At 43.0% G+C, this 14,262-nt stretch overlaps 1 protein-coding gene across 2 annotated transcripts in view; it reads left to right on the top strand.

The window, feature by feature from the left end:
• The first annotated feature begins 3,411 nt into the window (after positions 1-3,411).
• The window catches only part of MORC4 (MORC family CW-type zinc finger 4), a 57,764-nt gene continuing 46,913 nt past the window's right edge, over positions 3,412-14,262 (top strand). The window contains exons 1-3 of one of the 2 annotated variants that reach the window (XM_043571353.1): positions 3,412-3,824; positions 3,918-3,990; positions 9,510-9,642. In XM_043571353.1, coding sequence (XP_043427288.1) covers positions 3,723-3,824; positions 3,918-3,990; positions 9,510-9,642 — 308 coding nt within the window. In that variant the 5' untranslated portion in view covers positions 3,412-3,722. The remainder of the gene's footprint in view (positions 3,825-3,917; positions 3,991-9,509; positions 9,643-14,262) is intronic. The other variant, XM_043571354.1, reaches the window with a different exon arrangement.

The following is a 14,262-nucleotide window of genomic DNA, read 5'->3' as shown; positions in this document are numbered from 1 at the left end:
AATCTTCTTTGGCTCTCAGTAACTACTGAGTTCTATTGGTCTTAGGGCTACTATTTCCCCCATATTTCTCAAACACTTGATATTTCATACCAGATCCTATGTTACCTTCTACCAGTATACCATTCCGGTTCACCACCTAGTGAAGATCTTAACAATAATAGGACTGCCACCTTGTGGCAGGGGGCTATCTGTAATGTTGTCCTAATTTCCAACTGGGCAGTGAATGACCTAGCTCCCCAATCCCATCTAAGTGCCAATTTCTTGGATAAGTCTTAGTTTCAAGGATCATCACTTGAGTTCCCCAGGAAGCAAACTCCAAGATAGAACATAGCATGCAGAATGCTTACTAAGAGGTGTCTTTTGGATTAGTGTCAATGGAAGGAAGCTGGCAATGGCAGAGGGGAGATGGACCTGCACTACAGGCCCAACAACAGCCTCAGCCGACCCCACAGAGAGATCTGGAGTTAGAACGATCCTTCAGAATTGTCCCGAGTTGGGCTGAGATGGTCAAGCCTTTATACCTCTTCTTTGGTGAGACACTGTAGGCTGCCTCAGAAAACTTTGTGATCCTAAGGGAAGCCATTCTCTGTACCTGGGGCAATCCCTGAAGGGGGTAAGAGCTGAAGTCAGCTTGCCTACAGTGCTCTGAGCAGCTGGGCCCAAAAGTCCTTTATTGAAATGGGCGGGGCACCTGGGTAGCTCAGTCGGTTGAGCGTCCAACTTCAGCTCAGGTCATGATCTTACAACTTGTGAGCTGGAGCCCCACATCCGGCTCTGTGCTGATAGCTCAGAGCCTGAAGCCTGCTTCAGATTCTGTGTCTCCCTCTCTCTCTGCCCCTCCCCCACTCATGCTCTGTCTCTCTGCCTCTCAAAAATAAATAGACATTAAAAAAATTAAAACAAAAAATAAATGGAAGATGGGCTGGCATATTACAGTAGCCGCCACAGGCACCATCTCTTGACCCTAAAAATTATCAATTAAAAGTAAAGAATTGAGCACTTATCCTGTCCTTCCTATACGAATTGTATTTCAGAGTAACCAAAGAGCCATGGTTGATGAAGGTAAGCTCTATACAGAAGGATCCAGTTAATACAAGAAATTCTGGGATTAGACAATCATTGTTTTGCAGCCCCAATACAATTTTGTTTTAGATGATGAACATTGATGGATGAAACCATAAAGGAAAAGGCTGATGGGGAACTTTATGGTGGAGCATTCAGGCTGCCTCCACCTGAGCCTACTGATCAAACTGAATACCACTAAGTCTTGGATAGTATGTACCTCCTGATGTGATGTAACAGGAAGTATACAGGACCATCTACAAGCATTCCTTTTTTCAGAAAAATCTTTGTCCTGGAATCTAATGAAGGCTTTAGAACCAAGCCTTTAGAAACAACTCATGATTTATAGCTAAGTTCCACTTCTTCTAACAAGAGGATCAAGCTAAGTGACAACATGAGGGAGCAAACAGACACCTGAGAAGAATGTACGGCATTCAACAGTAAAAGTGACTTCGTTTCTTCAGCAAGTAACTTTGTTACTGTTTAAAGTAAGTTTGAGACAAATCCCGTGTGCAATGTGTACATCTTGTTTGGATCTAGATTTAAACAAACCAAATGTAAAAAGGCATATTTTTGAGATAATTGAAGAAATCAGGATATGGACTGGCACTAGAGGACATCAGATAATTGTTAATGAATTTTGTTTAGTGTGAAAGTGGCATCACAGTTTGTTTTCTTAGAAAAGTGTCCATATTTTTAGAGGACACTGAAGTATATAGGGTAAAATGATATCAAATTTGCTCTAAAATGATTACAGAAATGAAAAAAAAAGAATATATAAAGCAGGTATGGCAAAGTCTTGATAATTTTTGAATCTGGATAATAAGTATATGGGGATTTGTTATATCATTCTCTGTACTTTTGTGTATTTGAAACACAATTTTTAAGATACCAAAAAAAAAAAGGATGAATGCAAAGAACCCAGTGGGAGGAAAATGATGCTCAATGGATAGAAACAGGCATTTATATAAAAGGAGATTCAAATGTACAATAAATATTTGAGAAGAGATTCAGCATCACCTGTAGTTGGGGAAATGCAAATTAAAACAATAAAGAGATACTATTTTTTATTCAAAAGATTGGAAGGAGTTAAAAGAGCAGGATCTGATATGTAGTGCTATGAGCACAGCAAAATAGCTGACTTGCTGGGAGGGCAAATTGCCTCTACCTAACAGTATTTATTAAAGTCAACCACGCACATGCTATTAGACAGCAATATCCTGTAGAAATTACAGTACCAGAAATTAATGATCTATACATGAGGATGTCTGAGGCAGCATTTTTTGTGTAGTCAAAAAAAAAAAAATGAAAACAACCAGTTTTCATAGAGGAATGGTCAAATAAATTATAGTTCATCCATACCAGGGAATGTTATAGTTTTTTTTAATTAAAAATATCTTGGGGTGCCTGGGTGGGTCAGGCAGTTAAGCATCCAACTTCAGCTCAGGTCATGATCTCACAGTTTGTGGGTTTGAGACCTACATAGGGCTCTGTGCTGACAGCTCAGAGCCTGGAGCCTGCTTTGGATTCTGTGTCACACGCCCTCTCCCGTTCATGCTCTGTCTCTCAAAAATAAATATTAAATTTTTTTTCTATAATCAAATAGTGTATGTGTAGTAGCACAAAAATTAGAAAATACAAATAAGAAAAATAAGAAACAAATTTAGAGTTTCAGACCTGGAGATATCGTGGAATACATCATTTCAAGTGTTATTCACTGTGTGTGTATATGCATGCATATGTATTATGTATGTATGAATATATATGCATATACATCCTTGTTTTTCCAATAAAAAGATCTCACATTACACAATATGTTGTAACTTCTTGTTTCTTTAATTCCTTCATGAATATTTTGCACATCTATAAATATTCATCTACAAACATGGCCTTTAAGATCTGCATAGTATTCCATTTCATGGGCACTCCATAAATTAACCAATACCGTATTTTGGAGCATTTAAGTGCATCCCATTTTTTTTTCTTTTATAAACAGCCGCCCCCCCCCGCCCCACACACACTTGAAAAGCTTTGAAGATGATTTGCCAATTGCGTTCCAGAAATTTCTGGGTGCTTCTGGAGGCACTGGAGCCAGAGGAGTCAGAATGCTTTCCCATCACGCGAGCCTGCTATCTTCCCAGATAGCAAAACTGCAGTCTTTAGAACTTGAAAGACTTGTCTTATCCTGCCCGTTAGTCATGCAGCCTAACTGGGACTCTGTTCCAGAAATCCCTACATCCTCTCTCTTCCCTTGCCTCATTCCCGCCCCTCCCCGCGCCCCCCCCCCCCCCCCGCGCTTTCCCGCTTGGCGGCCTGGCCTATGGCAAACGCCAAGAATTAATTAGGGGCGGGGATCAAGGAGCGGCTGTCAGGAGGTCGCCATATTTCCGTACGGCCCTGAGGCCGCCCCGGCGGGCAGTCGGTCGGTCGGGAGAGGTGCTGACAGGGCGGGGCCGCCGCTCTGCTCCGCCGGCCTCACCCCTCCCGCCCGGGACAGGTGGCTGGAGCGCGCCCCGCCCCCGCCGGCTGCGGGTGGGAGCGAGGGAGGGCCTGCCCCAGACGGCCGCCACCAGCTGCAAGGGGGAGTGAGTGAGGGCCAGTCCGGGACTGCCGGGCGAGGAGTCCGGCGGCAGCAAGCGAGTATCGTGGCGGCCAAAAAAATGCTCCTGTACCGAGGGGCCCCCGCGGGCCCTGGCGCGCCGGGCAGCGCGCTGGCCCGGCCGGGCGGCGGCCCGCAGGCCTTTGGGATCCGCCTGAGCACGGTAGGTCAGGGGCCCGAGGGGCTGCGGGGGGCGCGCGGGGAGGGCCCGGCTGGCCGAGGCCTCACGCGGGACGGGACCTTCTCTCGCCCCCAGATGAGCCCCCGCTACCTACAGAGCAACTCCAGCAGCCACACGCGACCCTTCAGTGCCATCGCGGAGCTGCTAGGTGAGTGGCGAGGGCGGGCCTGGCCGCGATAGCCCGAGGCAGCGGTGCCAACGTGGTGCCGTGGTCGCGAGAGGAATGTGCGGAGCCGCGCGGGGCGGGCGGGGGCTGGGGTGGGGGCGTCGGGACCGGCCCCGACCCCGCAGGCGGAGGGGGACGGCTCTCTCGCCAGGCGTGGGGGTGGGGGCGAGGTCCAGCGAATAAAGCTCAGGAAACAAGGTGTGCCGGAAGAGTTAGGACTCCCTTGTGCGTTTTCTTTCTGGTTCGTGATGTTCCGGGCACTTTAGGATAGCTTAGTTAATAATCAAAACGTGATGCATAAAAATACAGGGCCCTGAGGCAGCTGGGCTCCGCAGGCACTGGCGACCGGCGGAGGGCGCCAAGTTAGCAGAGGGGCATTGCGGAGGACCCGGTAGGGTCCTGAGGAAAGGTCTGGAAGACGGAGTTCGTCAACTTTTGGGACCAGGGAATCTGGGAATGATGGGACATCCCTTAAGAGATGACACGAGTGCATTTGGCTCCCTGCGACTGCGGAGGGCTGGGTCCGTGGTCCACGAGCGCCCTCACACCGCTGGAATGAATACTGAGCACTTAACCTCGCTCCACCGATGTTTGCTTTTAAAGCGTTTTCAGTTGATCCCTTGAAGCCAAGTACATCAGCTTTTGCAGTAGTGTGCTAAATACTGTGTGGAAAGCAAAGAAAGGCATTCCCGGACCAAATGCAGCACACAGAGCACATTGTAAATATTTCAGAAATTGAAAGAAGGGAGAGACGTTTATGGGACAAGGTAGCACGGTACAAAATCTTGAAAGTGGTTTCAAAGCTTGCTAGATGAACCCCAGCCTCTACTTAAAGCAATTGCTTTAACCCAGATTTTAAAACCCAAATTTTAAACACCAAATCACAACTCTTTGTGGTAATATTACTAATAGGAAAAAGAGGAGAGCAAAATGTTAACTGGTAGCCCAAAGCTTTCATTTTAGGTGTTCCTTCAATAGGGTTTTCTTCTTCACTTATGTATTAATTTTCTAGTGAATCATTCATCCGGTGAATATTTATTGAGCACACACTGTGGGCAAGGCCACTGTGGTAGGTACAAAAATGAGCACAGCACAGACTCCCTTTTCTAGTAGGGGGAGATAAAACATGTCCAGGAGGTTTATGCTTTGTATAACAGCAAAACAGAAAGGGGTGCATCAGCAAAGATCCACACGTCGAATGCTGTGGGAGTTCAGAGGAAGGAGGGATGACTTCCAGCTCACCAGGAAGAGGAGGGTTAGGAAAGGCTTTGTAGAGGTGGTGACATTTGAGCTGAGATTTGAAGGTCGGGACATGTGGATATGGATGTGGGGAGGGAAGGGCATTCCAGGCAAAAGGAACAACTGTGTGAACAAAAGCATGAAGAATATTGAGTAGTTGAGTTTAATTAGAGCAGGGAGTTTACAAGTAGTCAAAACTGTCTGTCGTTAGAGAGCTGATAAAGAGCCTTCACAAATACATTTGTAACTTTACCCTCTGAAGTCAACGGCCTTATTATAATTAATATTAGTACTGTCATTACCATCCTTATTATCCTCATCCTGCAGATGAAGATACAGAAGCTCAGATTTAATGGACTTTTCCAAGGTTGTAGGTCTAGTAAGTGGCAGATCCAGGACTCAAGCCCAGGTCTTTTTGCTCCAAGTACCAAGTAGATAATAAGGTTAGAAAAGGCAGGCTAGGACCAGGATGTGACTGGGAGGCCCAGGTATTGGGCCTTTTAGTCTGAAGTTTTCTGAGCAGGGGAAAGTCATGAGCAGAGCTGTGCTGCAGGAAAGTTAATCTTACAGCCAGGTGAAAGATGGATTGGAGAAGAGAGTCATGGCCTTGAGAGACTAGTTAGGAGGTTAACGTGATAATCCAGATGAGAGGATTTCTGTAAACTAAGAAACTGACAGTGGGACCATAAATAGGAAGATGGGGGAGAGCTTAGAGATGCATGGGGTAAGAGAGTGAGAGACAAACCAGGATTTTTGAATTTCACATTTGAGGTCCTTTGGATGCTGGCGCTATATATGTGTATGTGTACAGTAAAACCTTGGTTTGCGATCATAATTCATTCCCAGAACATGCTTATAATCCAAAGCACTCGTATATCAAAGTGAATTTCAAGAACCATTGGTTCGGTTGTGATCATGTGACGATTGGCTGCATGAACTACTTGTAAGACATCGCTCATTTATCAAGTTAAAATTGATTAGAAATGTTTGCTTGTCTTGTGAACACTTGCAGAACAAGTTACTTGCAATCCAGGGTTTTACTGTATATGGAACAGAGGAAGAATAGGCTTGTGTTGGTGGGTAATGACCTTAATTTTAGACAAGAATGCTTTTAGATACATGCAGGATGTCTGTAGGGCAGCAGCTTGGCCCTGGCGACTTTGCAAGAATCCACATAGGTTGTCCTCCTGGAACAGGAGAGGATGGAAGGCTTGTGAAGTGCAGACCTAAAGTCCCCTCCCACTTTCCATTTTATCTGTCCCAGAGAGATTATCCTGCGACAGTTTCCCATTGCCTCCCAGGCTCTGATGAGATGCGAGGCTTCATTTAGATAGAATGCTTTCTTTTAGAAGACCAGGGGTTGGGTGGACCAGGTTAAAGGATAAGATAGATTTCCCTGGGATCTGGTTTCTCATGCTCTTGCCTCAGTGGGGGCAAGGAGAGGTAGAGATAGGGTTTCCCTCCCACTCAGGGTAGCATGGGGCCAGGTTAGGAGAGACAAGACTCCTTGGGATCTGGTAGCATGCAAGCTTGTCTGGGCCATGTTGGGAGTTAAGACATCCCAGGGTCTGGTACTGCCTCTCTTGCCTGAGTGGTGGGCAGGGGGAGGGGAGCAGGGGTTCTCTCACTGTCCTGCCTGTGCGTTGGCCGGGTGGGCTGGGATATCCTGTGCAACGTGTTGATAAATTTTTGGAAGGTGAGACAGCGAGAGGTTGGATTGAAACCAGCCACCAGATTGGTGCCATATTCTTATAAGGTCATTTGCTGAGGCTCACTATTATAATGTCATTTGTTGAGACCAAGGGAAAGTCCACTTCAGACTGAAAATAAGGGTAAGCTGTGCTAACTGCTGCCTGCTGTTGTCTTGTTCCCTGCTGCTGGAGCTGACCCTGGCCTCGTGTGTGCCCCTTCCTCCCCGGACTCCAGAAGCCTCTAGCCAAGGAGATAAGATATCTAACTGCTCCTGGCAGCTACCTTGTAACCCCTGAAGTGCTTGTGTTAAAACTCTTTGGTATGTCCCTGTAAAAAAAAAAAAAAGCATCTAATAAAGTTTGGGCAAAATGCGCAGGAAACAGCAAAGAAGTCAAAGTGATTTTGTGAGAAGCCCGTGTTGATTCATTGAATGTGCTGTTATATAAACTTGGAATTGATACGTGTGATGTGTTTGAACTGTGAATGTTCATAAAGTGTTAGGAAAACTTCCTCCTGTGTTCAAAGTTTGCAAAATAGAAATGATGCCCAGTTGGTTGACAAGGTAAAGGTATCCATCTCAGTGATCCTGGCTTCCTGCCAGCAAGAGTGACTGATAAGTCCCAGAACAATTCAGGGCCTGCTTGCCAAGTAGTTTCTTGAAACAATGTGGGCAGCTTCACAATGCTGAATCCTTTTGTCATTTAAAGAAAAAACTGTTGCCTCTTACACAAAGTAAAAGACTGTATTTATGATAAAGCCTCTATTGCACATCAAACTTCCAATTCTGCCAAAAGTTGGCCCACTTGATTTACCACATGACACAAGGCTTTGGCCCTACCTAGTCCTTAAAGATTGACTATCAGACCTCATAACTCCCTTCTGGGGCTAATGGTGATGGCTTACAGCTGTTAAGACTTATGCTGGTTACAGTTAATGACTTTTATCAATGGCACAGGCAACACCATTATGACCCTTGAAATTAATCTGCATCTTGTTTTATTTGATGGCCATGACACACATCTAAGTGTAGCTTAAACTGTTAATTATATTATAAAAATTGATATTTTGAATATGAGTAATATTTCTCTTGCTTATAAGATATGTTCCCAGTGGAGAAATGCCATGATTTGAACGGTGGTAGTGGGACAGGTATACAGCCAGGACCCCACCTGGCTCTCTCAGCCTAGCCATGTGGTATCAGTAAGGATGCCAGGGAGAGGGAAGGGGGCTGGAAGGGTTAGTCTCTGTCTTGATTAAAGAGCTAGTAGGGACAGGAGTGCTTAGGGAGCCCATCCAACAGATTGTACACACTGCCCTCCCTCTCAGGCCAGTGAGCCCTAATGAGACTAGTTCTACAGTACATGTGTCAGTGACCACCAGTTATGTGAACTGGTGCCTGTGGCAGAAAGAAGTGGTTTCTAGGGGCGCCTGGGTGGCTCAGTCATTTAAGTGTCTGACTTGATTTTGGCTCAGGTCATCATCTCAGTGTTCATGAGTTCAAGCCCCGTATCAGGCTCTGCGCTGGCAGCGTGGATCCTGCTTGGAATTCTCTCCCTCTCCCTCTCCCTCTCCCTCTCCCTCTCCCTCTCCCCCTCCCCCTCCCCCTCCCCCTCCCCCTCCCCCTCCCTTTCTCCCTCCCTCTCTTCCTCCCTCTCTTCCTCTCCCCCTGTGCGTGGGTGCTCTCTCTCTCTCTAAGTAAATAAACTTTACAAAATTTAAAAATAGAAGTGGCCTCTAGACATTGATACCCCCTGCAGTTTTAGACATGGTACATGTTAGAATATGGCTATATCTGCTGTCTCCTGAGTCTTAAATGATTAGCCCATTATGAAGACCTAACTGGGGAGGAATCGCAAAACTTCCCATATAATTTTTTTTCTGCTTAACTTCTGTGTTCTCTATTTGATGAGGGTTGGTCAGCTTCACCTTTAAGACTATTACAGAGTGCTTAAGCAGAATCACTCTTCTCTAAGCACGCTTGTTACCCTCACTGGAATCTAGCCCAGCAATTAAATGTTTCAATTTGAACTTCTCTTTTAGTGCTCCTTAGGTGGTAAACAGGGTTGGTGTTAATATCTGTATTCTTTAACAGAGGACGTGATGTCAAAAAGTAGAAAATAAAACATTCACAAATGCACTGTACTGTGTAGAGCGTGCATCTATTTGTATACATCGCACACTCAGCTGTTCTCCATAGCCACCCTTTACTATGCGTGTTCATGAGCAGTAAAGTGGCTAAAAGATAAGAAGTAGTAAGATGAAATGGAGCAAAATGCTTTGTGTATAGGAGTTGTTTTTCCCACAGACCCAGAAATGTTAAAGGAGAAAGGCAGATTGTAGCTCAATCATTATATGAAATCTAGAAATCAGCTTCATAACCCCATCTGCAGCCATGTCTCTCGTTCCCTGTAACTTAGTAAGCACACTACCATTAAAGCTCCCTGCCCACCTTTGGGAACATCCACATGAGGGGAATAAAGGATAGTTTATTTGTCTTGGGGCACTGACGTAGAGATTTGACGAAGTACTAGAAAAAGGGATCTAATATCACAGATTTCTACCTTTTGCAGATAATGCTGTAGATCCAGATGTATGTGCCAGGACGGTCTTTATAGATGTCGAGGAGGTCAAGAACAAATCTTGTTTGACCTTTACTGATGATGGATGTGGGATGACACCTCATAAACTACACCGAATGCTCAGGTAAACATGTCTTCATTCTTTTTCTCTTGTCTTGAGTTTATGAACTCTATTTGAGGCTTAATAATTTTTTAAAGTATTTTAGTTTTTCTTTATTCATTCAACAAATATTTATTGAGCATATGTTATGTGCCAGGGCACTGGTGATGAAGTAGACACTATTCTTGCCGTCACAGAACTTACAGTTTATGGAGAATAGTAGAGTTTAACAAGGTCAAGGAGCAGGGGGTAAAGGAGGAGAGTTCAGGTAGAGAACAGCAAATAATAAAGACCTAAAAGGCCTTTACTGGTCTGAGACCTCCTCCAACTTATTTTAACCTGAACTCACTCTTAGATCAGAAGTATTAGAGTTGGGATGATTTGCAGATTTGAACCATGAATGTGCCTGGGTATAATCAAGCCCCATGAAAGATAACTAGAAGGCGTTGGTACACATAACCTTCAGGAAGTTTTGTAGTAGAATTGCAAAATTAGGGAATTTCCTTTTCTGACTGCTAAAGCTGGTGATAGAGATTTCTGTTGCCACTCTCCATTCATTTAATTACCTTAAAAGGTTTGTAGCTGAGAATGAGTTTGTACTTATCTTCACGTATCACTTAGTGAAAGATGAGTGTTTCCTCAACTCCTTCCTTCTCTCTTCATTTTTAGCAGATGAGATTAATTACTCTCCATGTGGCTTCCTGAACTAGTGTGTGAAACATAAGTAACAATGGAAGAGGGGTTCTGTGGAGGAGGGAAAGGGTTCTGAACTATAAAAATGGAAAACGTTCATTTGGTTGTAGTTCTCTTTAAAGGTATTCTAATTGTGTAACCCTATTTATAGGAAATCCCTTTGATCCATCGAAAAAAAATGAAATTTGGGCACTAACCAGTTAATATGTTATGTTTTACCACTCAGCAGTCTGTGTACCTTGTGTCTCAGACCCTTATAATTAGAAGAATATTCAAGGAAAGCTAAAAGTGAGATAAAGATGTGGCCAGTATGTTGGTGAAGGTGTGGAGTTGGCCCACTCTTTTAATTTTTAGCATTACTTTTATCTCCTAAAGTTAATATTTTATATTAAGAAAAATACAGTGTTAGATGGGATGGAACCAAAACATTTCTAATTATGTATGTATTTGCTTTTTTTCTAAAATCACATATTTTCTTTTTTTAAGCTTATTTATTTGTTTTGAGAGATACAGAAACAGTGTGAGCGGGGGAGGGGCAGAGAGAGAAGAAGAGAAAGAGAATCCCAAGCAGGCTCCGCACTGCCAGCTGTGCAGCCTGATGCAGGGCTCAAACCCATGAACCATGAGATCATGACCTGAGCCAAAACCAATAGTCAAATGTTTAACTGACTAGGCCACCCAGGTGTCCCATAAAATCACGTTTTTTTCTTTTTTTAAATTATTTAAAATTTTTCATTTTTAAAATTAAAAAGAAAATTTAATGTTTATTTTTGAGAGAGAAAGAGAGACAGAACGTGAGTGGGAGAGGGGTAGACAGAGAGGGAGACAAAGAATCTGAAACAGGCTCCAGGCTCTGTCAGCACAGAGCTCCACCCGGGGCTCAAACTCACAAACTGAGAGGTTGTAACCTGAACCAAAGTTGGGACTGAGCCACCCAAGTGCCCCCACATATTTTTTTAATAACTCCTTCCCACCACACTTTATCCTAGTGACATGGGTGTCAAAGAGTGGACCCAGCAAATCTTAACCACCTTCTATTTTGTCTGTGGAACCACATCTATGAAAGTTGGTGCTTATAGTTACAAGGCAAGAGAAGGGAAGAGGATGGTTTCAAAGTAATTGCAACAATTTTTGTTCCAGACTCATTCAACCAATTTTTACTGAGCACCTACGTGAAAGTCACTGGAGATAAAGTGGTGAACCAGACTCTAGACGTGATCCTTGCTCTCAAGGGGCTGACTGACAGTCTAGTGAGAACGGTAGAAAAGAATTGACTAGTGATACAACTAAATAGGTTATCTCACCTAGTGGTAAGTGCTGTGAAGGAAGAATACAGTTTCTATGACAATATATAATGGAGTGATCTAATCTAGTCTAGGGAATTAAAAAAGGCTATCCTGAAGACATGGCATTTGAGTTGAAATATGAAGGATGAGTATCATCCATTCATAATACTGTTCCCTCCCCAAGGAACAAAACAGCAAAACAGGCAGAAACTTACTTAGCGATAGCATTTTTGGCATTATCACACCAAATATGTTTCCCACTAATCTGAACTGGGCAATTGTTCTTCATACTTAAAAAATTAATTTTAGGGGATTTTAATGAGTCCTGGATTAATGCATTGTATATGTACCAGATTTTATTTGTGATTATATCTTAAAACAAACTTGAATGAGCTGGGAGGTCCCATTTATTTAAAAGTTCTTGCAGTCCAATCCTAACTCCTAGCCATGGATTCCACTTACCACAATTTGATTATAAATAATTGAACTTTAGAGGTAGCTTTGGAAATTATTCAAGAATGTTCATTTTTCTGGATTTGGTTAGGGACATATTACTTTTGCATAATCATAGAGGTAATTTTACAAAAATGATTAAGCCCACTGAAATTCTATTTGACCTGTATAACATTTTTAATAATCCTATTCACGTTTTTCAATTCTTCATGCCACCCTTCCTGTTTCCAGTCTAATAAAATAGTTCTGTAACTGCAGCAACAGTTTCTCCCATAAATACAGAATTCCAGTGAAAATCAAATTAAGAAGGAACAGCCTATCATTAAATTCCTTTAAAGTCCACAGTGAATTCTCTTTAGCTTCTGGGGATAGTGTGAACCAGCTAGTCTGTATGTTCAGCTACCTTTTTCAGCAAGGTAGAAAACCTCTTTCAAAGGTCAAGGATTAAAAACAGCCACAGATCCATGGATTAAAGGTATTTGCTACCTCTGCTCAGAAGTGCATTTCCTAGCAGGTCTGTTCTAAAACAACAGCCAAAGAATAATAATGTGCTTATTAGCAGCCTTCTATTCTTTTCTCTTACCTATTTTACATCACCAGTATGTCTAGGAAACAGCAGTGCCTGACTTTGTATGTCCACGGATTTGCTGAGGTTTGTTTCATTGGTCAGAGTCTCAATTGGAATTTCTCTCTTCAGATTGTAGAGTCTTGACATTTTAAGGAACTCGGGAGCAAGCTGCTGTCTTCCTGGATTCCACTCAAAAAGCTGGTATCCAAGCCCCCTTGGTGTGTAAACACTGCTGTCTCTCACACAAAAGGGTAGAACAGGACTTACTTAAGGAAGCCACCTAAGCCAAGAGATATCTGGAAAATCAGTGTGCTACACCAAACGATATAAAATTCAGCCCTACAGTTCTGTTCTTTGTTGTGAGGGCTTTTCTACTCGGTAGTTATTTGATTGGTATCTGGCAGTCATTCTGCAATTTTCAGTTAAATAGAATACCTAACATGGGAATATAAATAGAGTAATGGAACACATAGGATGGGTTAAGTGGAACAAAACAGCAACAGCAACAACAAAATCCTGAGTTTCTCATTTTTCTTATCCTTTTCCATGTCTGGTTCTGGCCTTGGGCTATTACTTATCTTCTCACCTTATGTAGTCATTTGGTCTCTCCAAACTAAGTAACATGAGGAGGATTTATACTTTACAAAGGGGAAAAGAGATGATAGATGGCAGAAGACGCAGGAATGGCTAGGAAATTAAGGGGATTAATATAGTCTCTGTTTTCACCACTTTCTCTTAACCACCAATTTGAAGCTTTTGTGGCATTAGATATTTAAGTCCAGATAGAGGTTAAGTCCATTAGAGGTTTAAGTCCAGATAACCATATAGATTCACTCCATGTGGTAGGTAAGATTACTGTTTATGCAGAGCCCTGAGTTTTAGGTATGACATTCGATCTGAAGTTGAGGTAGAGGATAGCACGGGACGGTTCTTAGACTTCTAGAGTTAAAGTTAAGGTTTGAACCCTACTTTATAACTTAAAATACATTGCACAATGTGTAATTTAATCCTCCTGATGACGCCATCTTTTCTAGGCCATTCTTAGACAAGAGGATTAGGAATGCCTGAATTTTACCAGCTTCTGTACGTTTTATTTCCTGGCATACTAAGGCCCGTGACTACAGAAACTCAATGATCTTTTGGTGTCTTCAAAGGAACTGCTGCCCTAGAAGTTACCTTTTTCTGTGGTTAGATTTATTTGTAGGATATACAAACCTCTTATGAAGCTAGGAGGACGTGTTGGTATTATTGTTTAACACTTTGAAAGAGAAAATTAAAAGGTAGTTCCCTTTCTTAAGGAGTAAGCACAAACCACAGCCTTCAGGAAGTGGAAACTAAGTACCTCAACCCTGCTCAAAAGAGTAAGAGCCAAGGCCAGCCTGCTCACCCATGGCAGATAGAGTGTCCATTGATGTTGGAGAAACATCTAATCTGTAATATATGAAATCCTTCCTTACAATGCAAACCATGAAGGCAAGAGTCATGTCTTTCTTTTTAATTAACAGTTGTGTCTCCAGTGCTCAGTACAATGCCCAGCACATAGTAGTAGGTACTCAGTAAATATTTGCTGAATGAATGGTAGCATACAACATTGTATCTGGAGAGGAGCAATCCTTAAAATTAGTTTTATTTGTGGTGAGAGAA

This window comes from Prionailurus bengalensis, chromosome X (genome assembly GCF_016509475.1).
Source record: "Prionailurus bengalensis isolate Pbe53 chromosome X, Fcat_Pben_1.1_paternal_pri, whole genome shotgun sequence".
Classification (NCBI taxonomy): domain Eukaryota; kingdom Metazoa; phylum Chordata; class Mammalia; order Carnivora; family Felidae; genus Prionailurus; species Prionailurus bengalensis.
The sequence above is the reverse complement of the archived record's forward strand: the minus strand, read 5'-3'. Positions and strand labels throughout refer to the sequence as shown.